This window comes from Lycium barbarum, chromosome 6 (assembly GCF_019175385.1).
Source record: "Lycium barbarum isolate Lr01 chromosome 6, ASM1917538v2, whole genome shotgun sequence".
NCBI lineage: Eukaryota > Viridiplantae > Streptophyta > Magnoliopsida > Solanales > Solanaceae > Lycium > Lycium barbarum.
Genome location: NC_083342.1, coordinates 93120315 through 93147787, shown reverse-complemented (window position 1 = coordinate 93147787; position 27473 = coordinate 93120315). Strand labels below are relative to the sequence as shown.

General features: G+C 36.9%; 2 protein-coding genes across 4 annotated transcripts; both read right to left on the bottom strand.

The window, feature by feature from the left end:
* Positions 1-392: 392 nt before the first annotated feature.
* Positions 393-7441, bottom strand: LOC132644843 (ubiquitin carboxyl-terminal hydrolase 24-like). Its single transcript, XM_060361480.1, has 6 exons — positions 7051-7441; positions 4099-4946; positions 3363-3607; positions 2375-2517; positions 1237-1404; positions 393-991 (listed from the first exon to the last, which is right to left on the bottom strand). Exons 1-6 carry the CDS (start codon positions 7063-7065, stop codon positions 803-805), a joined length of 1608 nt encoding a protein of 535 aa, XP_060217463.1. The 5' UTR covers positions 7066-7441; the 3' UTR covers positions 393-802.
* Positions 7442-10455: 3014 nt separating this feature from the next.
* On the bottom strand, positions 10456-26547 carry LOC132644842 (uncharacterized). Of its 3 annotated transcripts, XM_060361478.1 has the most exons (17): positions 26180-26547; positions 25761-25825; positions 24076-24675; positions 21469-21598; positions 21189-21390; positions 20923-21009; positions 20693-20752; positions 20510-20596; positions 15140-15211; positions 14999-15054; positions 13766-13851; positions 13188-13278; positions 12938-13095; positions 12715-12806; positions 11786-11860; positions 11125-11198; positions 10456-10925 (listed from the first exon to the last, which is right to left on the bottom strand). In XM_060361478.1, the coding sequence occupies exons 3-17, from the start codon at positions 24632-24634 to the stop codon at positions 10850-10852; spliced, it is 1905 nt and encodes a 634-aa protein (XP_060217461.1). In that variant the 5' UTR covers positions 24635-24675; positions 25761-25825; positions 26180-26547; the 3' UTR covers positions 10456-10849. The 3 variants fall into 3 exon arrangements, with proteins under 3 accessions (XP_060217461.1, XP_060217460.1, XP_060217462.1); XM_060361477.1 differs by lacking the exon at positions 25761-25825; XM_060361479.1 differs by lacking the exons at positions 25761-25825; positions 26180-26547 and adding an exon at positions 25400-25631.
* Between the last annotated feature and the right edge of the window lie 926 nt (positions 26548-27473).

Genomic DNA, 27473 nt, shown 5'->3' with positions numbered 1-27473 from the left:
TAGACCAATTACTGTTGGGAAGTAGCAATTTATATTTGGCTAAATAATTTGCAAGACTTTCTTCAAAAGGGGTGTTTCTTTCATACCAAGAGTGTGTTGGAGAGGCTAGAGATGAATTGGATCAAGAGATGATGCTTATGCCTCTTCTTTATCAATAGGATTCTCGTCATTTTCAATCTACTGCGAACGAGAGAAGGTTGAGGCAACGAACAAATCCACAGAGCTTGTTATTTTACTCAAACATGGGATGGCATATGCAGTTTTTCTTTAATAACATTGGACTGCAACAAGATGATGCATATTTTCTGCTGTTTGCTTTGCTATTCAATTTCACCATGAATCAAAAGCCAGGACAAAGAAAAGCCAATTAAACCACTTCAGGGACAACATGCTATCAATAAGCAATACTTCTATATAATATATATATCTAAAGTAAGGAGACAAACTCATACATCTATTATCGAATATCAAGAACATCCCGACCTCAGATCCTCATTTCAGAATAGTCAAATTTTCCGAACACAATGATGAGAGAGAAAATAAAGGGGAAGAAAAAAAAAAGGAAGACGAAAAGAAACAGCTCCAATAGACAACTGGTAACAAAAATTTCATACATTTACCACATTCCCTGGATGACGACAGATGTTCCATTTCCCTGATGACCTTTGTAGTAAATGGAAACGGTAGTAGTTATCTGAGTCAACCCTCTGCAGAAGCCTGAGGTGTAGCATTGTCCAATGTCTTCAGAATGTCTTCTTCTATCCAAGCTCCGTTACCTGATTAGATTAAGACAGCAGGTTGCCTATACTTGTTTATAAAATAGAACGTAAGCTTGATCATGCAGCACTTTGTTAGTGGTGATAGCAGAAACAGAGGCATCATCAAACCGCAACCACTTCCCACTCTGGTAAAGACAATCAGCAGTATAATGCCCCTTAGAAGCTTCCTTTCCGTGGTGGGTGATTGTGGAAACAAGTTGATATCGTCGACTCTGTATGTTGAACAACAAGAACAAAATATTAAGTTTTGCCTCATGTTTATCACATATATCATGCCATAGTGGAAGAATGTGCTGCTTCCTTGATAATGCGTGCAAAAAGGTGATGATTTTTCAAATTTTCCTTATAACACCACATAGTTGTAACCAGAATTATAGAGTTTACTTCAGAAAATCAAATATTTCTCATGATTTGGGATAGACGGTTAGCAGAGAACTCCACTAAGTTCGAAGATTACCTCTGTAGTTGAAGAAGCAAGTAAATCACGGCTTATCACTAGCTGCAGAGGAAATTGCACTGGTTTATGCAATTTTGTACTTCCGTAGCTTCCATAACCAAACCGCTTCAGGTGTAAAATCATCATCTTAGGAAGTGTCTGTATGCTGATGGATTTTCTAGCTCCAACCTGTGAAAATCAACAGCAATAACTTGTCAATAATCATCCAGAGGAAAAAGAGGCTAATCCTGATGACAGGTAATTTAATCAAGTAAAAATCATTTTACTGCACTTCAATTGTAACTTGACTACTTAATTCATCCTAACAAGATGAAAAATTGGTTGTTCAAGTGTCCCATATTTGCTGCGGGAATGGGATATTGTCTCCTAATATGGATTGTTTTGGGCAATTCTCACCTCGTGAGCTAGTTTTTGGGTTGCTTTGGGGCAAAGGTTCATTATATAAATGATATCAAAGACTGAGTCATTCCAATTCCCCGTTTACCCAATTTGGGATCCCCATGTTAAGTACTCCACATTGGTGGAAAAGAATGGGTCATCTCCATTTCCATGATGACCTTGTAAACGGAAGGTTTTTAAACATTTTTGAGTTTCAGTGGGCAATGCAAAGAACTTCATGAGTAGCTCTTTGGAACTGGTATGGGAAAAATCAAAACAGCTGCATAATACATGGCTCACAATCCCATTATGCATTTATGAACTCTGTAGAAGGAAAGGAACCCAGATAATTCGAACGAAAACTTAATCACCTTTACGGATTGAAGGCTTTTTATCCAACCACCTTATTCTTTTAGTGTGATTCCCAGTTTGAAGATGATGCATATGAATTATTGGAATTTCATAGGCTCCAAACAGTCGCAATAGGGACAGCTTGACTCCTTACTGTAACTCATAGCATTTCCTTATTTCTAAATTTGTGAATATACATTTTATAAAAAGTAAAAACAAAAAGGATGGTGGCACAAACAATGTCCGCAACAACAACGAAAGATTCTTAGGGAACTTGTACACTAGAGGCCTCTGAATTGTCACTCATCTAAGATTTGATACAGTTTTATGCAGTAGGTTGACATAGACCAATCTCCCAACCGCAGACAGTATTAAGCCATAATGTCCAAAAGGAAGCAGAGTAATTTACCTTTCCTACTGTCGTTCTATATCCCTCGAGTGTCTCAGGGGCAGAGAATAGGCGGAGAGCATCTTGAATGGTATGAACAACCTCATGTGAAATGTCAAGATGGAGTACAAAAAATGGTTGAACAGTGGCAGAGGGTTTGTTCCCTACAACAAAGTAGATTCCAAATCAAAAACTCAATCCAAGTTCAGATATAGTTGAATGAACTACAGAGGTCGGACAAATTTGTCTTTCCAACCAAAGAAAATGATAAAAGACATACTATGCATGAGCACAACATTTAGTTGCTTCACAAAAGAGCTGCTATATTTATGTCAGACTGGGAGCTTGTTATGTAGCAAATTTACCGTTTAGAAATCACCTTTCTTTGCCAATTCCCATGATTATTCATACCTTTCACTTCATCTGTCACATTTTAAGCGCCCATTAACAAATTTACAAAGGCAGAAGTTCAGATTCTGTTATAATCTTGGAATTAGGATATACTGGTCATGTGCAATCTTCATGCTAAAACAAAATCAAGAAAAATAGCATACAAGGAATTTCTGAAGTTCCCATTTTACAGATATTGTCATGTTGCCCATTTATTTGTAGTACAATGCACAGATGCCAAGGAGAGGAAAAAATCAAAGCTTCTCACCACTTCGAACACTATTTAATTTTTTTTTTTTTTTAAACCTACTTCTTTGTCCTTATTTGTCTGTATTTTACTTAAACCAGTGATCCATATCTCCTTTAATGGTTATCACAGTTGAACTAGGATTCACATGGGCAATCCAAGATGAGAAAATCTATGGAAATGGCAGATGTATATTCACCAGGCTGGTCTTATTGTTCTTCGTGAGCAGCAGACAGTCTTCATATAATAAGCAAATATTTTTTATGACATAAGTGATATTATTATTTTTGAAAACTGGTAAATTAACATAAGCGATATTGCTAATATGCATCAAGTAGATGCAATGTAGTACAAAGGCAAAAAGCACACTACCTCTTGCTGTAACAATGCTCTTCAACTGCCCCCCAAAAATGGCACTCAGTTTTGAAGGGACAAAGTCCTGAGTCCTTGTGACTGCAGATTTGTTCTTTGGGCCAACAGTTTCCCACTCCTCATCTTCTTCTGATGAAACAAGAGATGAATTTTTCCCGCTTGAACCTGATTGCCCTTCAAGCTTTAATAATTCACCATGCATCTGATCCATTACAAAACTCAGGAACTCCTGTGCATCTTCTTGTCTGGAAAAATGTAAATAAAGGGTGTTTTTGAGATACTTCACAAAGACACGACACATTTGTCCAATTTATGCTAATCGGGGAAAAACAATTAAATTATCCAGTAGTGCCACTGACTCAGATCCCAAAGACAACAATCATAGGAGCAAAAAAGGAAATAGTAGTAAATGGAAGACAAAGAAATTACAATAGATGCACAGCATTGTTTTCTTCTTCTTTATTTTGATTTGTTTATTTTTTTCTTTTTGCATTTACAGGAGCTTGAAGAAAAAGGAGAATCAGAAAAGTCAGGCAAATGTGTACTTCATATGGTTTGGTAGCAAAGCAGTAATAAATTCCTTTGTCTTTCTCTTCAGAACAGACTGTGGACATCATTAAACTATGCAAGTGCATATCAAAATGGTGACCTCAAGGTCTGTCACAACAAGGACATGGAAGAACACATCCAGAAAGAAGGACAATATAAATACTAAGAAGTGTAAATAAGTACAGACCTTGGCCTGCCAGAAATGGATTTATGAACATCAGGAGTAAATTTCTTCAGAACTGCTTCAAACATTGCTGGGCTTAAGGGCGTGCCGACTTCAATACTGGCTGCATCTTTTTTCATTGAATTTGTAGAACTAGTTACCATAAACTGAGAAAGAAACCCCACCAATGCAGCTAATATTGGATACTCAACCTTGGAAATACTATGTATCCTTAATCTGCCCAAAAGCTCAACAAAAGGAGAACAGGACAAAAGAGCTTGTAATGTAGCATTAAGGAAGCATAAGTTCCCGGAGTTGATTAAACCGCGAGGTAGCAATCCAGCAACATCAAGAGGCCCACCAGATACCTCTGCAGGGGCCTGTTCTGAATGTGCACTTTTTGCGGAATTGCTAATGGTCCCATTCGAATTTCCTTTACTTAATAGTGTATGATCATCTCGTGCAGTAGTACTAGACAACTTGGCAATAGCTTTGCCCTCATCTTCCGACACACATAAATTGCTAAAGTCAATACTGTGTGCCATTGCAGATCCTTTATGTCCATTGATGTAGTAATTGTTGCGGACACCTCCATTCTGCTTGATTTCTGTGAGTAAGTTATCTGCCTCTGGTTTCTCATGCCCAGCTTTCTGCTCCTTGAGAGTAGTAGAGGAATCTGAGACCACTTTCTCTTTTGAAGAACCAGGTTGGAAATCAGATACAGAGCTGAAACTCCCAAAAGATAAATCAGGCACCAATTTTGAGGAATTAACTAGCACCTTTTCTTCCACGTGCTTATTCCCATCACAACCAGCCGGCAGGTTCAGCAATGACTTTGTTTCATCCTCAGTAAATGAACCGAATACAAATACCTGCAACATATCAATAGAAAGCAACAATGTTGGCTCTTTCATCACTAACCAAAATGAGAGGAGGAAAAGGCATAATCACAACTAGTCAGTAATTCTTCAAATAGCTAAAGTATCACAGAACGCATAGCAACTGTCAAGTAAATCTACAGAAGCTGAGAAAAAATAGAGACTGCAACTCAGTCATTCTCCGTCCCCATCATACCATACCAATTACTTTATCAAATATCCACCAATGCTTCAGACACACGTAAAGCTTGTAAACTAAGTTAACAAGTCCAAACCACAGTTGATACAATCGGCCTGACACTGCTAATGTCAAATCCTTGTACCAAGTTCATTTTCTGCCTGCAATTGTAGCAGCTCCTTTGAGTCTTTACTGCCACCGCCAGCAGTTCAAATCCGAATTAGCCTTCGTAAGACTTGTGTCCACAAATGTTTCGACTTCATACACTTAGCTAAATGCAGATCACTTCTGTCAGGATCAATGAATTTCAAATATTCATTTTCTTAAATACTATTTTCACCTCTAGTGGGACCATTCTCTGAAGGGATGACATTTAGGCCCAAACTTTAACTGAAAGAAAGCGAATCACTGATCAACTATCTATCAACTATGCCACAATCACTATATAGGCACTACCGATCAACTATCTATCAACTATGCCACAATCACACACTAGTTGGCGTCAGCAATATGAACAATTAATATATTTCTGCTCTATTGAGTGGATTTCAATTTATTTATTTATTTACCTTTACAACTTTAGAAGTTCTCTAGATTCCACACTTATCATTATCGAACTCAACATAAGTCTAACAACAACTGAGCCTTAACTTCTGATTACATTACGTTCTATTCTTAGTTAAATTCATCTTGATTCTCAGAGATTGTAGCTCTCTCATAACAATGTTCTTTCATGTGATTTTTGATCTACCTCATCCGCTATTCCATTCAATAACCACAATCCTACACTTCAAATCAGGAGCTTTTGGAGGTGTATGTTGCATGGCCAAACCAACTCAACTACTCCCATTTTATCCTCTATGCATGTTACTTCCATCCTCTATAAGATGCTATGATTTCTAATCTTGTCCAATCTTGTACGTTCTTATCCATTTAACATTTGTTCGACACTCATCTTATGGATATATTGTCCAGTACTCATGCCAATACCCTGCACATAATTTAAAAAATAAAAAATATTCTGACTCTTAGGAAGGAGTGGGTAACTACCGCATCTTACAATCTAGTATAAGTCTTTCGTTTCTATTAAGCATGGCATAGAAGGTAGTTTAGTTTGTTTATTTGTCAAAAATTGTGTCGGAATATAGTTACTGACTTGATGTTTACTTTGGACTACTCTAGCCATCTTTAAGACTTTATGTCGCGTTTTAAGTAAACATAAAAGTGATCAACTTAAAAAGAGACCAGTCAGGAATGAACCTCATTCTTTTCACAATCCACGGAAAACAGAATATCCAGCAAAACACAAGTAGCCACAGCAATTTGTAACTACAACAACTCCACATGGTTGTCATCATAGAGACAACCATGTGGAGAAAAGGGGAGAATTTTGCAACTATTTTTTTGGCAGCAAGAAGTAATTCAACCACGAGCTAAAATGTATCTGTAACAGCATGCCCATCTGTCAACATAGCTTTCTTTTCACTTCCTTGGTCATCCACAACACCAGCAACAACCAAACTACCCAATACCAGAAGAAAAAAACAATCCCACAATTCAAAGAACATATTTCAAAAGAAAAAAATACACATCATCACAAGCAAATTGCTCAAAGCCAATAATAATCATTCAAAGATACACCTATAAACTATTCCAAACTTTTAAAGATTTGATTTTTTTTCTATAACTCAAAACAACCAAACACCATAATTTCATTCAATCACCATATATCAGACAAAAAGTCTTAGTCTTTAACTTTCACTCAATCATCCAAAAAAAAAAAAAAAAATACAACCACAACTCAAGAACCAATTTAGTCCATCACTCAAAACACTCTAAAAATCCAAACTTTCCATCAAACTCTGAATTACCAAAACATCAAAAAGCAAAAGAGGAACATCAATAATGAGTAATACCCACCTTAGATTCACTCATATTGTGCAGAAAAACTGTAGTCCAGAAGTGGAAGTTGATTCTTGAATACTATAAACTAATAAAGTAGATAACTTTATTGGGAACTTATAAAAACTCAAGGATTGCTTTGAAAGCCTTGTTGGTGCATCAATATAAGACATGAAACAGGAAGAAACAAACAAGGAGAAACAAAGCATTTAAGATTAGCTAAAGAAGATCCAATTATGAAAGGGAGAAGCATCGAACAATCCCAATAAAATCAGAATTCTAAGACCAAAAAAGACAAGGATTTGAATAAATAGGGATTTTTTCGGACTCTTAGGATTTTGGGGAGAGTTTTGTCTCTCCACTTATGTTATGTGTGTTTGTGTTTTTTAGGTCAGGGGTTTGGATTCTTAGGTTTGGTCTCTTTATATACGTCGGCCTTTTACAGTTTTTCTTCTAATAATATTTTCGTTTTAAGTAAAATGGTTATGTAGATAATCTCAACCGCTTGGACAATGTTTGTTTTATTTGAAATTAAAGTTCAAAATAAGAGTATTTATTTGGACAAAAATTTCACTTGGAAAGAAAAAGTTAGAAGTTCTATGACTGAATTAGTATTTCATTTGAGAAGAATTAATTTTTCAAACTTCAAATACTTTAATTCAGGCTGAAATTAAGACAAACATTGATGACTCGTAATTTGCAGATATCATCTACAATATATGTATATATGATCTAAAGACCATGTAAAATTGTTTAATAGGTAACATAAAATTGTTTTGTTTTCTGAAAGAAAATATCTAGATAAATAAATAAATTTAGTTGTTTTAGTGCCAATAATATACCTAGAGCTATCAATATGGGCTTGGCCCGTGAGGTCGGCCCAACCCAACCCTTTATTTTAGTAGAGTTGAGCTAAGATTTTTTTGGCCCATATAGAAGTGAGGCTCAAAAGCTCAGCCTCTCTTGGCCCGCTGGCCTCAAGGTTTGGGCTGAGGCCAGCCTTTGAGGCTAGAAAAGAATAATAAATTAATTAATTTTTTAAAAAAATAAGTAAATTAAACAAAAAAAAATAAAAAGTAATGAGGAAAAAATGTACTTACCATTAAGTAGTAATTAGAGACTGGAGTAATACTTTTTAGTCTTAAAATTTATATTATGTTTAATTTCTTTTGAACATGATCTGAATTAGTGATTAAAAATAATAATTTACATCTGTTCTCTTGAATTTTTTCTTCTATGATATGAATTTGCGCAAGAATGGGTGGTAAAAGATTTCATTCATATTACAAAAGTTTCTTTTATTTCATATTACAAGAGTTTCATGTTCAAATTTTACCAAAAATCACTTAGAAAGTGTTATTTCGGAAGACGAAAATACTTAAAGGGTTGGCCCGTCCTAGCCCGCGGCCCACTTAAGGCTGGGTTGGGCTGCCATTTTACGGTTCTTCAACTAAAAGGGTCAGCCCGTCCTAGCCCATTTAATTCTTTGACCCTTTAAGGCTGGGTTGGGTTGGATTGGGCCAACCCATTTTGACACCTCTAATTATATAGCTTCTCTATCCCAGAAAGAAATAAGATGGTTTGTTAGAAAATTAAACGTTGTCCGTAATAAACAAGGGGGAAAACACCATTTTTCTTGGTAAAGCAATGAACTTACACTAATTTTGATAATTCATTTCACTTTTATTTTTTTGGGCAATTCACTTTATATCCAAGAACATGTATAGCGACACATCCATATTCAGCCCATGAAAGAGTATTTCCTTTGTAAAAAGAAATCCAGGGTGCTCTATTGACATCGTTATCTAATTTGTACCTAATTTTTTGAAGAAAAACAAAATGCACTTTACCCACTTGGTCATTTAACTTCAAACAAATGGCTTGCCCAATTCATTTTTTTCACGGATTGCCCTTCTTTTGAGGTGGTCTTTAAATTTTGCCCCTCATATTTGTGTTTTTAAGTTTTGCCCTTCGCTTGAATACCTGAGATTCTGGGTTCGAACCCCCGCTCAGGCATAAAATAAAAAAATAATTTCGCAAGGCAGGGGGAGTGTATGCCAAATCCGGCATACAATCCTTAAGGAAAAACTAAAGTTATGCCGGAGGGGGCAGACTTTGCCTTGAGACATATATTTTTTTTATTTTTTTTTACTTTTCAAGGCAAACTTTTAACTATGCCTTAAGAAAAAGTTCTGTCTTATGGGCATACTTTTAGTTATGCCTTAACTAAAAGTGTGCCCCATAAAATATAACTAAAAGTATGTCCCATAAGGCGGAACTTTTCCTTAAGGCATAACTAAAAGTTTGCCTTAAGGAAAAGTTCTGCCTTATAGGCATACTTTTGGTTATGCTTTAATTAAAAGTCTGCCCCATAAGGCATAGTTCCTTAAGGAAAAGTTTTTCCCCATAAGGCATAACTAAACTATGCCTTGAGGAAAAGTTATGCCCCCTCCAGCATAACTTTAGTTTTTCCTTAAGGACTTTATGCCGGATCCGGCATACAATCCTTAAGGAAAAACTAAAGTTATGCTGAAGGGGGCAGACTTTGCCTTGAGACATATATATTTTTATTTTTATTTTACTTTTCAAGGCAAACTTTTAATTATGCCTTAAGAAAAAGTTCTGTCTTATGGGGCATACTTTTAGTTATGCCTTAACTAAAAGTATGCCCCATAAGGCAGAACTTTTCCTTAAGGCAAACTTTTAAGGCTGAACTTTTCCTTAAGGCATAACTAAAAGTTTGTCTTAAGGAAAAGTTCTGTCTTATGAGACATACTTTTGAAAAGTTTGCCTTAAGGAAAAGTTCTGTCTTATGAGGCATAATTTTGATTATGCCTTAATTAAAAGTCTGCCCCATAAGGCATAGTTCCTTAAAGAAAAATTTTGCCCCATAAAGCATAACTAAACTATGTCTTGAGGAAAAGTTATACCCCCTCCGGCATAACTTTAATTTTTCCTTAAGGACTTTATGCCGAATCCAGCATACACTCCCTCCAGCCCTGCCTTGCGAAATTATTTTTTTATTTTATGCCTAAGCGGGGATTCGAACCCAGAACATCAGATATCCAAGCTAAGGGCAAAACTTAAAGACCACAAATATGAGGGGTAAAATTTAAAGACCGCAAATATGAGGGGCAAAATTTAAAGACCACCCCCAAAAGAAGGGAATTAAATTCAGCGCTATGTGCATGCAGTGTCTAAAGCCCAGTTTTATCTTCTTTTGTTTGTTTTCTTTAATTTTTCTCCCTTGTTCTTGAGAAAAGAATGAATGTGCCATCCAAAATTTTGATATTGGTAGATCATTATTCTTATCCAAGAACATGGACAATGAAAGGCATTTCTTGTTTTTTTTTTTTTTTTTTTTTTTAATCATGAAATTACCAAAAAGGCTTTTTTTTTTGTTCTCAACTATAGGGTGAATAGTTGCCAAAAAGACATTTCGCTTTTTTACTTTGAAAAGGTTTGTTGAAGTCCATCCAAGTTATAGGATTTTCATTCCTGGAAACTAACTCCACGATGCATAGTGTTTGCTTTCGCAATTACTTCTGTCTTTCACCAGCTAATATAACCTAGCTAACCTAAAAAATGAAGAGAATCCTACCAAAGTTTTTGACATCAACTCACCTACATGATACATGTACATTACAATGATAAGCATATATTGCTCTCACCATCTACACCATCAAGCACTGTGCAAGATCATGAAAGTAGCCCGACGATGCAATGGATCCCACCAGCACTCTTTCTTCGTTATTGATGCCAAATGAAAATGTTATTTAGATATCGATATGAAGCTACATCAAGAAAAAGCTGCAATTTATACACATCCTTGGTCCACCATACCATTGGCAATCGTTAAGAAAGCGGAGATCACTGCTCCATGGACCAACGCCCTGCAAATATTAGAAGACAACAACCTATTGAACCAAGCACGTTTGAATAAGAAAACATCCACTCAGGCAACGCCTATCACGAGAACAATTTCCTTCTAACCGTTTAATATAATTACTTTATGCATCTACTTACTAAATCCGCAAGAATGTGTATAACTGCTCGCGCTAATCTTTTGTGGTGCTAGTTTTAAAAACTTACTCTGGACTTTCCTTTTGATAACCAAAATCAGCTGCTGCTTTTAGGGTTCTCTGGTATGTCTGTTTCATAGCCTCCTGCAGAAAGCAAGAGATCCAACCGCAGTGTAACTAGGTATGACATTTGCATCAAAATGGAAAACAGACAAAAGAAGCACCTGCAAGAAAAATGATGCTGCTAGCCTGCTACTATATTAAACCTCATCTTGAGATAATTTGTGTTGGTACAGAATATTTAAGGTCAATAAGCATGATAAATACTTGTCCTTGTATCGAGGGTCTACCGAAAACAACCTCTCCACCTCCCAAGGTAGGGGTAAGGTCTGTGCATGCTCTACCCTCCCCCGACCCCACTTTGTGGGATTTCACTGGGTATGTTGCTGTTGTTGTAAGCATGATAAATACTTCATGAAGTGAATAACGCGAAGGTATTTTTTCAAAATTGACTCCAGCAAACATTAATGTTAAGGTCAATAAGCATGATAAATACTACATGAAGATGTTGGGCACTTGCTCCAACTAAATATATTCGATTATCCCTTACAAACTGACAAGTTTTATCACATTGACACCTCTAACAGTCAACCCCCACCCACAAACCAAAAAAAAAAAAAAAAAAAAGAGAGAGAAAGACACCATTTCTGCATCAAGATTTAAGTGTTTACCTGTAATTTAGACTCAAAATCCTCCGGAGACCAGTTTAAATTACACTCTTTCAGTTCAAGTTCCCCTGCAACCACCTGCGTTTAATAGTCAGAAATTTTATCAATCTAAGAAAATGGGCACAATCAACTTGCAGCAATCCATAACAGAAGAAAATATGGGAAACCTAGTCATGTTTATTCTGAGCATACAAATTGGTGCTTCGTGCTTGTTGCACTAACTTTCTTGATAAACTTTTGTCTAACACAAGCTTCATAAAACTACTAATTCACAAGCTCTTCTCATAAAGAAGATGTCAAAAATAAGACATTAATAAAGGAAAAATTAATCAAGTAAAAAGAAGATTATGGAAGAAATTGGAAATGAATCTTTTGTCAAGCATTAATAGGACATCAAAAATGTTGTATGCCCTCGCAGAAAGCCAGTGAACTTCAGGAGAGACACCAAAATTCTTTCTTGTGTAAGAGTAAAACTGGGACCGGATGAAGAGAATGTGGCTTCCAACTCTCATTCCTATCACGAATTCACAGGAATGAACCTTTTTCTTCTCTGATACCAAGATGGAGGAGTTCACAGGAATGAACCTCTTTCTTTTTTGATACCAAGATGTTTCATCTTTAGCCTTGGCAATAGAATCCATCAACAAAGTCGATACTCGAGTTTGAGATTACCTACTATAGCATTATATCTTACCCATGTTGGCATTTGCGATGCCAATATTGCTGCCATGCGGAAGCATAAGCATACTTTGAATTAAAGCAAAAGATAGTAGAAAGCCATAATGCTAAATCTTCAAATCAATCTTCAAATCATTTAATAGGATATACATAAAGAAGATGACCTCCGAAGCAAATTCAGGTAGTGGTTGCTCTTTTTCAACAAATAAGTTACATATCATGAACAGAGAGTAGTCGAGAACAGAAGATCCTACCCCTCCCACACCAGCAGCCATAGAAGGAGCAACTAGTACATTAGCCTTCCTCAAAACGTCGACTGCTTCAGCAGTACACGGCATACTGGAGCCTAAAAACAAGCAGCAATACAGTTAAAAGTGGCAACATAAAAACATGTCAATTACACCACTCATTATACAGGTAGGATCATGACCAATAATGATAAACAAGTGAGAATGATAACAGGATGTTGACCACTACCTTCTACAAGTATACGACAACCAGAGAGAACCAAGTTATTGGCGTCAGATTGATTAATTTCATTCTGTGAGGCACAGGGGAATGCAACATCACACCTTTCACTCCAAGGCTTAGCTTCATCATAGTACTTTGAGCGAGCATAAGTCTTTGAGTAGTCTCTGCAAAAATACTTATAAGTATGCCATTTGTTCAAATAAAGGTATTTGTCTGCACAGCTATAGTGAAAAAAGAAGAAAAAGAGGAAACAAACCTTAAGCTTCTCTGCTGAGCTTTGATGTCTCTCAGGAAAGATATCTTCAAGAAATCAAATCCATCATCATCCACCAGATAACCCTTTGCGTCTGTAAAATCGTAACTTGCAAACTTAATAATCTAAGTATCTTATTGTATGTGCACCATATTAGTGGCGCAATGAGCTCTCACTCTCACCTTCCAGAAGAGAATCTATTACAAGCATAGACTGAGTGCTCAGTAATCCCTAAATGGTAAGCTCTAAGCGAAGCAATAATATTCAGTTGAATGAATAGGGTAGGTTGCAGACTGTACCAATTGATATTGGAAGGAAAAATTTTGATAGAATGCCTCACTCAGAGGGGGATCTGACCTTAAAGTACTAGGTTCACGTGAACCCAGCAGCTTTTGCCCAAACACTGTATTTGTATTAAGAAATTCACTAAATATCTATAAAAATTTAACTGTGAACTCAGTTATTATTGTATATTAACTTGAGATTGTAGTAGGAAGCCATAAACTTCAAATCCTGGATCTGAATATGCTCGCAATAGTCGGTGCAAGCTGAAAACATTCAAAAGAAATCAGAAAGTTTACCAGATACGGTGATGGGAACGGCCCCATAAGCAATAAGCTTCTCTAGGACATGCATTGCAATCTTTCCAGAACCGCTAACTGCACACCTGGACATAAAGACAAGGGGAAACCAAAGGAATTTATTACATCCTCGAAGAAAGCAGGGACAAAGCCAAAGAGAACAATAAGTTTTGTTAACAATCTCAAATTTTAAGATACTGTGGTGTTCCTTCCATCATAATGTTTAATCTCGTTTTACTTGTTTCATCCCAAAAAAAGTGGCCAAACAGATTTTTCATTGCCTAAATTGAAATTGTTCCAGTAACTCTGCTTTGAACTATTTGACTTCATCCTACTCAATCTACATAACCTTTTGCCTCAGCTCAGTAAAATACAGAAACCCTAGGAAAATTAGTCAACTTCATCACCGAGATCACAGACGGAAAAACTAAAGTCAGGATAACGAGTAATAACACAGTTACCAGGTGCCATATCATCTGTAGCTATGAAGCTCAAAACAGATATCTACCAATGATAATCATGGGAGGAAAGAACTCTTACTTAAAGGCAATAAGATGGGAGGAGAACTGCTAATACACATTACAGTACTTTGACGCCGAGGTGCAATAGAAACAGCCATACAAGATACCTCTCATATATCAGCAAATATCAAGAGCAAACAGCTTTTTCTTTTCTACTTTAATACCTGCTTATGCAAATAGTTTTGAAGCCCAAAATATATATGCCTTGGAGGGGACAGGTTATGATAATCCAATAAAGTGCTGCCTATGGTGTGTATACTCAAACTATTAATAAGTGTGTTAAAGAGGATAATTTCTCAAAATATGCACAAGATTTGAAAAATTGCTGGCTTTCAGTATCCATTTAAATGGACCTCTATGTATTCCGGACTTTGATGAATGTTCAAGTGCTTGTGAAACCATCCCGCTTTCAAACTGGAAGATCCACACATGAACTAAAGCTGAAGACCGTAAAATATGATGATCGAGTGGGACGGCATAAATATCTACATGCTACCCAATCATGTCTTCTGACAAAGATCTCGATGAATTTCTAGCAAATTTTCCATTTTTCAGCTGCACCCATGATGTAGGTTTGCTTATAATAGCAAACAGATCCACTGATATTGCCATTCATGAAAATCAGTAAAATAAGCCCCAAATATTAGGCTATTTTTCTCTTATATTTCTGATTTCACACACAAGGAAATCCGTCATCTGGAAGACATGGTACCTTAATCCTTTTAGTTCTTTGTTCATGTCTGCAAGTATAAGCTGTGCAAAGAAAACCTGAACATTGCAAGACAAATTAGTTGGCAGGAACGAGACAAGTATTTAACAATGCAAAACCAACAGAGAAAGAAAGAGACTTCACCAATCCGTAGCCAGTTGCCTCAGTTCGAAGACTGGAGCCTGACCAATTTACTCTAGGTCCTGTAAAACTTCCCTGCATAACATGAAACGTGCATCAATTCAATAATTCATATAATTGAAAAGGAAAGAGAGAGGAGAAAGGGAAAGGTGAATGCTTATAACCATTTGGATGATGTACAATATTCAGTCAAAGAAAAAAGGTCTAGAGTAAACTTCTTATTCAAAGCCACCAAATCTGGCGGTTCACGCATGATGCTTATTGAGAAAAGGTAACTGTAATATAAATATAGCACCAAGAAGGTTCTGTCAAAAGTACTTACAAAGTATCCCTTTCTATTCTTAAAGTGAAGTTCTATCACTACTTCAGCATCATTAACATAACTCTGTTTACTCCAAATGCAAACAGTTCATTTTGGTCTTCTCAATGGACTCATAAAGAAATGTTGATTATCTAGTCTTAACATCTAAGCAACATCAAGTGCTTCAGGACTATGCTTCGTTTATATGATTGACACAGCTATTAACAGGTGTTACACCATGACCGTATAGACAATTAGAGACGTGGATAGAGGAGTTAGAACCCCTAAAGGAAAGGACTAAGACCGCTGCATAATTGTTACCCGTATCTTGACTTATTACAAGGACAACCAAACAACTTTCATATACATACATGCAAAACAATATTTACTACGAGCTTTTTATGTGACACGGTTTGTCACATCAAGTATAAAGAGCTACCTGTTTATTTCGATAATAGTACGCCACATCATTGTTTTGAAATTCTTAGCAGATGTGAACCACTATCTTTGGAAGTGAGTCAAACATTTTGAGACATACCTAAATGGAAAAGTGAATCACAAGAACCGGCAACCGGACTATTAATTCCTTTTTCAAGTGCAAATGAAGCACTAAAACCATAAAATAAAAAACTTGCTTAACAACTTCTTGTAACATGCCCAAACTATCGAAGCAGCTCGAAAAGAATACCACCAAGTGCTTGGTGGACTCACGACGGAAATGCATGCACATTAGAATTGTCAATTGACTAGCTGATAAGGTGTTCCTCATCAGATCAACAGCAAAGCCAACTCTAATTAGTAGCTTTTTGTTGAGAAGTATCTGAGCCTTTTCCATGAACTGTTACTCCTTCAACCCAATGAGATCATAAGAGAATAGGAGACTTCGTAATCCAGTAGAGAAAGCTTTCTTTGAACCCCCTTGGAGGGGGGGTTTCCAGGCAATTTGTCTATGCTAACTCAATACTTATTTTAGGGGTGTTTTCGTTATTTTTATTGCTGGGTGACACCATATTGTAAAATAATGCCAGTTATTTTCTTGGGAAGTGCCATATCATTGTTGTCTCTTACTAGGATAGATGAAATATTTGGAAGCACTAACTACATGTTTTGTGTTATGGAGACCTTTACCGGAAAAAAGAATATGAAAAGACCGAAAAAATCGACTTTGTTGATTAGATTTGATTTATAATTTAAAAAATCGACATACATGATTTGATCGGGTAAATGTAAAAACTAAAAAGCGAGCCAAATGAAATCTTATTGCAAATTAGTTCTTTGCCCTTCCGGGCAAGGATGTTATGTGTCGTTTTCTTCCTCAACTAAAGGATAAAGTGACAGAGATGTATATGATATTATGATCACAGGTATTGTGCATAAATAATTGCCCCTTCTCTCTCAGTTATATTGGCAGCTCGAAATGAGTGAAAGATAAAATCAGCATTGAATAATATTTTCCATTTTCGTTTTATTAGGCTATCACTAAATGAATCTGGTAACTAATACCGCCAGAGAGGCTGAGGTGAGTATCGTTGCATCGCCTCCGACAACTTCTTTTGCTTTGTAGCTACGGCTCTTTTCATCCCTAAGTGGTCCCTAAGTCTTTCTTAGTTTAGACTTCTAAAGAATGATTGCCCCCTTGTTCCTGTTTTAACCTAAGAGGTATTGCTCTTGTTGTTCTTTATAGTTTCAGTGCAGTGCTTATAGGGTTCAATTTCCAATTTAGCTATTTCAGCGATAGAAGAAGAGTATATTATAAAATGGACTATACCCTTAGACCCGGTATGGAAAGGGAGTAAGGTAATTCATCATCAGTCAACGCAGGAACTGTTAAGAGTATTGTATTGCCCTCCAATAGGACTATACAGAGCAACGGCAAGATCGGAATCTAGTGAATATGTCTTTAGAGTGTAGCTCTGCACCTTACCCATCGTGTAATCACAGTGTTCTTTCACCCATGATCTTAGTGTTCCAATTGCACCTTCTGTATCTGTAGCTGTAGGTGCATATACAGACACTAATTTATACATGGGTTTCGCTTCGGGGAAGACAAGTTGACTCCACAAAGCAGAAAAATGCCCCGCGGTTACCTAGCCCAGGAAAGGAAAAGAAAGGGCAATCTACTAGAGGCAACTTCCTATTCCTTGACGCAACGTATCCCAATTTGGCAACCTTTCCCTTGCGAAATCTAAGGAGACTCTTGCTTGTAGATGCAAGGAAGATTTCTGATTCATCGCTTGGACCTAAAAACAATCTACTAAAGGTCTTCTGATTCTGCTGTAGGTATTTTCTTTTCTTGGACCTTGTCGATCTATGCCCTTATGGTCGATGAGGTATCCTTTTTTCTGCTTTTCTTTCTTTCTTTCATCTTCCTAATTCCTAGGTAAGCTTCATGCTAGTCTGACTAAGTTAAGAGGGAAAGCCTCATTTCGTCATTCATATCTATTCTTCTTAGCCCAGCTTTGGCGTTTCAATCTGACATTTTTTCCCTTCATCATTTGATTTTTTGCATCTAAGAGCTGATCCTGCAAAACGAGTACAGTGCAATAACGAAGCAATTTGTGATCAATAAAAAGTACCACCAAATTCTATACCCATCAATCTTGGATCCTCACCTTAGACAGTTTATTTGGTTATGAAAGACAGGGTTTATCACTAGCGTTAAGGTCTCTCTCAAGCACTCTTCTAAAGCTATATGAAAGTCCTCATATTCAACTCGCTGCCTCATCCAGATAGCAGGAACTCGCACGAAGTGCTTTCTCCTGCTACAGTGGAGTGTACCAAAAACTATAAACATTCGGAACGCCGGTTCTGTTTCAGAAGAAGCATGATGGCGATAAGGTTTTAAATCAATTATAGAGCTGAACAAAGTGACCATCAAGAACAAGTACTTTATGCCTCTTAATTGCAAACCTTTTCAATCAGTTGAGTGAAGCACGATACTTCATGAAGTTTGATTTCCAGTCGCAGTATTATCAAGTGCGTATTGCCGAAGGTGAACATAATTCTTTTCTCTTGTGTTGGTTTGCAAGTACCTGTTGTGCATCCCTGCCCAATCATTTTCTTCTGATTATCTGTTTTTAGCCAAACTACTAGCTTCTGGGAGGAGGGTTATAGATTCACATTGAGACGGACTCCCCGGTTTCTATACAGAAGTTGCACAATGGATGGGCCTGAGGATCCACATTTTAATATTATTCTGAGAATCAGAGAGCTAATGAGAAGGGATTGGAGGTGTGAATTGAGACATATTTGGAGGGAAAGCAATGTGAAGATGTGTTGGCTAAGCAAGTATCGAATCTTGCTCCTAACTTAACCATCCACGTGACCCTCTCCTGCAATCAGACAGTGGAAAGAATGACAACTTAGGTGCGACGACACCTAGAGCTGTGAAGGTGAGTTAGAGCGTAAAACCTTAACATGTTCCAAAAAAGGAAGTATGCTTGTCTCTCCCTCATGGATATTCTCCAAGGGGGAGAACTCAGTTTGCCGCCTGAATCAGTCCCTTTGTGGACTTAAACAAGCGTCCCGAAATGGGTTTGTCAAATTTTCTTCCGCTTTACTGGATGCTGGTTTTCATCAATAACCAGGCAGTCCCTTTTTATTCGACGACATGGAAACTACTATTTTTATTTTAGTAAACGAAAATGGAAATATTATTCAATGTTGATTTTATCTTTCACTAATTTTCAGCTACCAATATAATTGAGAAAGAAGGAGCAATTATACATGAGATCGTATACATCTCTATCAATATATATATATGTTAGTTGAGGAAGAAAACGACATATGACAAACTTGCTTGGAGCAGGCAAAGAACTAACTTGCAATAAGATTTCATTTGGTTCGCTTTTTACTTTTTACATTTACTAGATCAAATCATGTATATCGATTTTTAAAATTTATAAATCATCAAATCAAATCAGCAAAGTCGATTTTTTCGATACTATGGTTCCGTTGTACAAGAACAGAGGGTATATATTCAGAATGACAATAATTATAGGGGTATCAAGCTACTAAGCCACACAATGAAAGTATGGGAGACAGTGGACGAGATGAGGACGAGGAGGGGTATGTCTATCTCCGAGAATTGATTCGGATTCATGTCAGGGCGATCGATTACAGAAGTCATCCATGGAGATTGTTGGACCAGTATAGGGATAAAAAGAAGGACTTACACACGGTGTTCATTGACCTAGATGAGGGAAGCGAGGTTGAGTTGTCCGGACATGTGAGGACGAGGTGCGAGGATGCGCCAATGAGGAGGTGTGAGAGATTGGCTGTAGCAGGAGTTAGGACAGGTAGACATAGGCCAAAGCAGAACTGGAGGGGAGGTGATTAGACGGGACATGGCACAACTTCAACTAACTGAGGACATGATAGGAAGGTATGGAGGTCGAGGATTAAGGTAGAAGGTTAGTAGATAGTTGAGTGTTGTCGCACTTCGTGTGGGAGAGGTAAGGGGCTAGCCTCCACCTCTCCTCTTCTTCTTTTTAGTAATATTATTTAGTTATCGCATCGTTCTCTTTCTCTTCAATGTGTATTACTATCTGTTGATGCATGTGCCTTGTATCTTGCTATTTTGCTGTTTTTTTTTTTTTGTACAATCCTCCGTTGGCACATTTCTTTTGAGCCGAGGTCTATCAGAAACAGCCTCTCTACCCCACAAAGGTAGGGGTAAGGTCTGCGTACATCCTACCCTCCCAGACCCTAGTTGTGGGAACAGTGGGTATGTTGTAAAGACTAAGGTGTCCACAACACAAGACATGTAATTAGTGCTTCCGGATATTTTTTTCTACCCTAGTAAGATACAACATTTATATGACGCTCCCCAAGAAAATAACTGGCATTATTTTAAAATATGGTGTCACCAACAATAAAGATAATGAAAACCGCTAAAATAAGTACTGTTAATAAGAGATTGTTAACTTAGCATTATGTTATGTTCACCTAGAACTTAGCTTGTCTGGTCTTGATACAATTTTTATCCATTGCCACACTAGATGCAGGAAAAGAAAGAGATGGAAGCACCAGAGGAATAAGATCACAAAAATCAGAAAATTAACCATCTTCACCTGCGAATGACCAGCCAGTCGGCGATATTGTCCATGCAAAAATCCCATTTCTCGAGTACCAACACCCATCTCCTCCGAAGGAAGATCCTACTTGATCAGATAATAAATCAAATTACAGAAACTAGATCTGGTTTGACAGGAAACTCAAGTGAAAAATTGACGTAGACATTAGTCATTAGCTACCTTTTCAGGACCCAAATAACGATACAATTCATTCATAAAACTCTGACAAAATCGCATGACCTACAGTGAAGAGGGCAGAAAATAGAAGAAGGTTTAAAAAACACAATAACAACTACTACTATTACTATGCCACAATGCCAAACAACTTCGAGGAGCATTGCAGAAGAAAGTCTAACACTTGAAAATAAATTTGTGACTAGAAATCAACATGGTTAAAGATAAACACATACCTCAACATCACTTTTGCCTTTAGGATCAAAATCACTTCCACCTGAAGAACCCCCAAGTCGGTAAGGCGACAAGGCATTTTTCAAAGTCTACCAGACGAGAGCAAATCAAACATTATGAGAGGCAGCTAACTTTCTCAACTCAACTTCACATTACACCTTCATCAAAAAGATTAGATGGGAAAAAGATACAGCAATCGCTTGTACTCTTCATAGCAATTGTGTTCACAAGTAAAATTACAAGACTAAGATAGATGGCAGAAAATCACCTGACTAAAGCTAAGAAATTTGGCAATACTCAAGTTCATTGATGGATGGAATCGGAGACCACCCCTGCATGGACCTAGAGTCTGATTGAAATGAACCCGAAACCCACGGTTCACATGCGTCTCACCCCTATCATCAACCCACGGTACTCGAAAAATAATTGTGCGCTCAGGTTCTAATAACCGCTCCATGGTGCTTACATAACTAACACATAGTAAAGTTTCTCTTATCAGAGTTGTAATGATTACTTTCATACATGTGGTTTGAGTTCAAGACACTTACCTTGAGTTTTTTGAAATGACTCTTTCTAAAGCATGAACCACTTCTTGAACAGACTGTATGAATTCTAGTTCATGAGGATCCCTTTTCAGTGCAGCTTCAATGATCGATCCAGCCGTTTTTGACATAAGAGCTTTTTACGGATTTCAACAGCAATAAAGAAGTCAGCAAAGTATCTCAGTCTCTCGGAACAACATCCCCCCACCCCCACCCCCCACCACCCCACAAAAAAAAAAAAAAAACACAAGAATGACTTGTGAAATGACAATGTATTCTTCAGTGAAAATATATGTGTGAACATTGAAGGTGGGAACAAATTGATTTCAGTGGTTATTGTCTTTGGTTTACAAAATAAAGCGCAAAGAATTAAACAAAGATGTCCCAATGATGCTAAACTACACTAGTCACAAATTTACAACTCCATCCCTCAATTTGCAATAGAAGATTACCCACCATTCGCACAAAGACTTCTCAACATAAGAGTCAATGTAGTATGTTAATTAATTTATTTGGCCACTCAATAGTCATACAAATACATGCAAGCATACTGGATAAAGCCTGTTCTAGAAACTTCTGAACTTTCCCATAAGTATAAGGTATAATCTTCCAAAGGGATATAACAAGAATGAAATGAAAAAGACTTATGTGGGAAGATACTCATCTACTCAAAGCAAAATGCTTACTGAATATGTTTAGTTGGCTCAATCAGGCCCCTGTAACTTGCTGTGTTCAATTTTTGGGTTGTGTCTGCTCCTTAGTGATAGACTAGATTTTTTTTGTGTATATGAGCAGGCATTCTTGTAATCTTTTTCTTTCATCTTCTGGGTGCTTTTTAATGAATTACCCTTACTTCATCAAAAGAGACTTATGCGGGAAGAGGCCCCTCGGGTTTTGATCTAGTGATAGGAGTGTAGTGCGTGATGTATGGGTTAGGCGCGCATCATGGGTTTGAACCTGTGGCAAAAGCCTAGTATTTAAGTGAAGGGTAGAGGGGTAGGCCCATTATCCATCACGTTTCGAACCGTGCACCATTGGCCTCTTAGTTATAAGAATTTACAAGTTCTTGCTTAGATATTAACGAAATAGCTTCTCTTAATACTGACATCGAACCCATATATTTCAATTTAAGTGTGTTAGGGTTAAGTTTTAATGATGTTTTACTTGTGTAAGCAGGAAAACAAAAAAAGACCTCGACGAGGAAAGTTGACTTACTAAAAGAGAAGAAGTAAATAAGTACAATTGAATACTTATTTATGGAAGCAGCACATACGAATTGGGAAGAGTATCAATCAAGCATTGGAAGAAATTACTCGAGTACCATTAAGAGATTCTCGCATCAGCATTAAGGAAGGACGACTCAGCATTAACTGGAAGTTAATTACAAAGATCTCAGCGCGAGTCAAAACTGACCAGTCAAGGAAAGAAGTACCAAGAATTGCAACTATCCAAGACCCTAGAAGATTCGCTGCCAAGGGTTTATAGAAGGAAGACCAATCAGCGATAAAGCTCTAACCTTATTCTTGGAAAATAGGATCCTCAAAATTCCTTTTTACAAGGATCAAATCTATTGGGTTGCCATATCTGTCAACGAGCCAAACGATCAAATCTCAGACTATTTAAAGGCTCACACCAGGACGAAGCAAGACAGACTTTCGTCTCAACTTCTCAAAGTTTTTTGCTCCACTTTTAACAAGAATTGTATCTCTTAGAGATTTACTGTGTACTCAAAAAAGAGAGGAGAGAAAAATTATAGTTGGTGAGGCATTGTATCAAAAAGATAATGAGAGTTTGAGTGTAGACGTAGGAGTTACACTTTACCGCCACTGTACGATGAACTAACTTACAAAGAGCTACAGTGAACACCCTTGCAACTCATGGGGACTGGACTAAGATACACATTGGATCCCAACTAATATAAAAATATCTTGTGTCACTTTAGTTACTGCAAACTATTTTCTGCATTACTTTAAGTTATATTTACAACTAGTATAGTCTTTTTTATTTTTTTACCTTATCAAAAAAAAAAAGTTTTGTTTACTAGAGCCCGTTTGGATTGACTTATAAGTTGCTGAAAACAGCTTAAGCTGTTTTCAGCTTTTTTGAATGTTTGGCTGGCCAGCTTAAAGTCATTTTGTGTTTAAAACAAGCCCAAAAAAGTAATTGAGCCCGTTTGGCTTAGCTTATATAAGCTGCTTTTTTTAAGCCCATCCAAACAGGCTGTATCTCAGCTACAGTCGACTAGAAAAACAAAAAAAATTACAATTCAACCCCCCCCCCCCCCCCCCCCCCACACACACACACACAAACACTCTCTCGCACTTTCAAAGTGGAGGGAGGGTTGGAGTCTATGAACTGCTCAAGGAAAAAAGAAAAAAATTAGATCACTACAAAGTGGAAATTTTGAAACATGTATAATAGATGACTTTCTGAAGCTAGCATCAATATACCAAAAGAGAAGGTGCGTAGTAAAGTGTTACCATGTTCTTAAAAAGGTGTTGATAAATTAAATAAACAATGCTCTAGAAGTCTCATACTATTTTTTAAGGTAAAAACAAAGGTGAAATGGACAAGGTGAGTATAGCCACCAAGAAAACTAAACAAGGAAATTACCTTTAACATATATAGGTTTATCAGCAACAATCTTATCTTTGGATGCCATTTGGAGACGAAGAGCTTCTTTGTGAAGTAAGCTATTATTATGCTCCTCCAGGGCACTCATCTGCATGTTTCGACTGCCTTCATTTCCATATGGATTCCTCCTATGCTTCCTACCATACTCTCTGCAAACAGAGCAGAATATCCTTGCTGTGCCATCTTTCACATCAACATATGCCCACTTATACGTATCTGCCCACTCCTCTCTCCATCTTTTAACGACCTTCTTTTTCTTTTTCACTGGTTGGGTCTTCAACAAGTCCTGATTCCCACCGGAAGTCTGATGAATCATCATCTGCTTGCTTTCATCATGGTCTTCGGCTCCAGATTCTTGTGGTGGAACATTAATCAAAGTATTATTACTAAATGAAGGGTCATCATCCCCAGGCCCTATTTCCAAATCAATCTCTTCTCCTATCTCTCTCACTACAAGATGATGCCTTTGAGCCTGATGGATTAAGTTCATGTCATCCATTGTAGAATTCATCCCACCCCCACCACTTGGAAGTAGCATTCAGCATGACAATTTATACACAGAATGATTAGTCCAGCTTGCTGCAAACATAATACACACTAATAAATCTACTTGATTAATTCTCAAAATGCTCCAATAGCAGTAAGCATCATAAATCGAAGAGCATAATGAATTTTCTTCTCCGTGTTCAGGGTCAGAATTTTGGAGGCCAAGTGTTTGCCTGTCTCTTACCTCTATTTACTGCCAGATCAGGCTTTACAATCCCCGTTAGGTAAAATAAGAAAGAAAAACGGGGACAAGGAAGAAGGAGACACCAATTGGCTTGAGATTATCTACACAGCATTCTACATGACCGACCAACTTTTATGAATGCACTAGCAGATCCTAGAAAAATTCAATTCCAGTAGTAACATACACTCAAAAATTCGTTATGGAGTAAACATCAGGTATTCTTATTCATGAAAAGGAATTTAAATTGCATATATCCTACTTCCAAAATTCCTAAAACCAATTGACTTGAGACGAAGTTTCCTCGTGAGAAATATGAGAAGCTAATTGTAGTAGGAAGGATTTAAATCGAACAGACATCAGCGAATAAGGAGGGAAGAGTTAAATAGAAAAACATCGCTTAAGTACAAGTTAGATGTCATATGTTGCTGAAGACAATGTACTAGAACAAGATTATTTAAACAGATGCAAATTATACTTGATTGTAACTCATCTTAGCTCATTTTCAAGAAAAACATTACTAATAATTATGAAAGACAGTTATGATCACTATCACTCAATAAAAAAGACACTTACCAATTATGTTAGTTCTATTACTCAACATACTTGGTCAATACGAGAAAGTGAGGCTTGAGGGGAAGAGCAAGCATTTTGGCCTAAATGCACATCTCCTAACTATCACAATAGCTTAAACTTCAAGGGAATTCGAGATGCACACTTCGACCTATGTAAACTTGGACCTAAAACCTTTCAGCATCATGGATATATACATAACACAACAAAATTTCCAACCCTTCTATTCAAATGTTTTTAAGCTTCCTACTCGTTCACTTCAACTTAATTTTCTAAAAAAGGGCTGCCCGGTGCACTAAGCTCCCGCTATGCGCAGGGTCCGGGGAAGGGCCGGACCACAAGGGTCTATTGTACGCAGCCTCACCCTGCATTTCTGGAAGAGGCTGTTTCCACGACTTGAACCCGTGACCTCCTTATAGAGAAAAGACCCTGCATTTATGCAATTCAACTTAATTTTCTATTATAGAGAAAAGAAACAAGAGAAAAAAATAGTCCAAAGCTTCACATGAATGCCATTTATGAAACCTGAATAGAAATTAAATGGAGTAAAAGATATACAATCTTTAAAATGCCCTCAAAGGAGCTATTTTTCAGCCACTATTTCACCAAACACAGATGAATATAAGTGTGTACCAAGCAAAATAAATCCAAAATGCAGTATCAACAAACAAAAAAAGAAGCAATTGAATTAAAATAGAAACGCTGGGACCTTAATTGGGTGTTTCAAACATTAAAGTCCTTTATAGCAAAGACTACAAAAAAAAAAATGAAAAAGACTCTCACTTTTCAAGAACCAGGCTCAAATTGGTTGATCAGATTCTTGTTTCAAGCTCTTTGAAGTGTAACTCTCAAATCTTTCTCTTCTACAAGAGCTGTTTTGTCCAATTAGGTGCCCCAGCTGCTACTGGCTAAAGGGGTAATTCCAACTGTTAGAATGCTATAAATGGGTTAAAAATGATTTTTTTGAAAGAGAGACGATGAATTAGTAGTGTAAGAGCTATTGAATTCGCTATAAAGACGTTAATTTGGCGAGTCAGTGACTCGCTCTGTAATTGGGGCTTTTGGGGAAGAAAGGTGGGGGACTAATTTGACAAATTTGGATTCTTTTGTGAGGAACAGAAAATGAACAGAGATGGGCAATTCTCATTTTGTTTTTTTTTCTCTTATCTTTTTATAACTAATTAATTGGGTCAACTTTAATGAAATATGAACTTCGTATCTATTTTTGTTAATATAATAATATTCATTATCATATTAATGAATCGGTAATGTAGATGAATTCTAGTAGACGGTTTGCATTTTTATTTTGAGATTAGCAGATTGTGGTAATCTAGCTGTGGTTGACTGATTGTAAGTACTACTACTCTGGTGTGATCAATAAAAGTTATTTAATTACCAAAAAAAAAAAAAATTGTAGAATTCACTTGTATTTTAAATGATATTAACTTCTTCATAAATCCATTATACTCCATAGAATTCTAAAATTTATCTTAAAGGTTGTATTAAGGCGTAAAGGTCTAGAAAATTTCGTAAGTCGAAAGACGTCAAAGTGTCGATTTGCATACGAAAGCTGGTTAAGGACTAGTACAACTGTAATATCATTTGGACGTGATAATGACTACACGAGATGCATTGGGACTTTGAAGTAATATAGGGTCTAAGGAGGGCCCTAGGGCCACACACTTTGAAACCACACGACATGCTGAAGTTTCAAACGAGCGTGCATGAGGCCTTGGCAAGGTTTTTTGTGTCTAGGCCTAAGCCACGAGTCGTTCGTCATTTGAGTATTCTTATAAAAGGTTATATGTGTTTTACTGAAAGGTGCTTATCAAGATAAAACTTGCGAGGCGCAAGGTACAAATTACTAGAACACCTTAGATATATAAATTCAATTTCGGGCAACATTATATTATTTTTGTGAAAATTTTGAGTTGAGGTTTGGAAATAAAGTTGGAGATTGAGCTTGGGCCTTTATCTACTAATCAAGTTAAGTTTTTTGAGTATTTTTTTATTTATTTAATTTCTACTTCTAAACATTAGTATTAATATCATTTAATCGTTGAAATTTTTTTTAAAA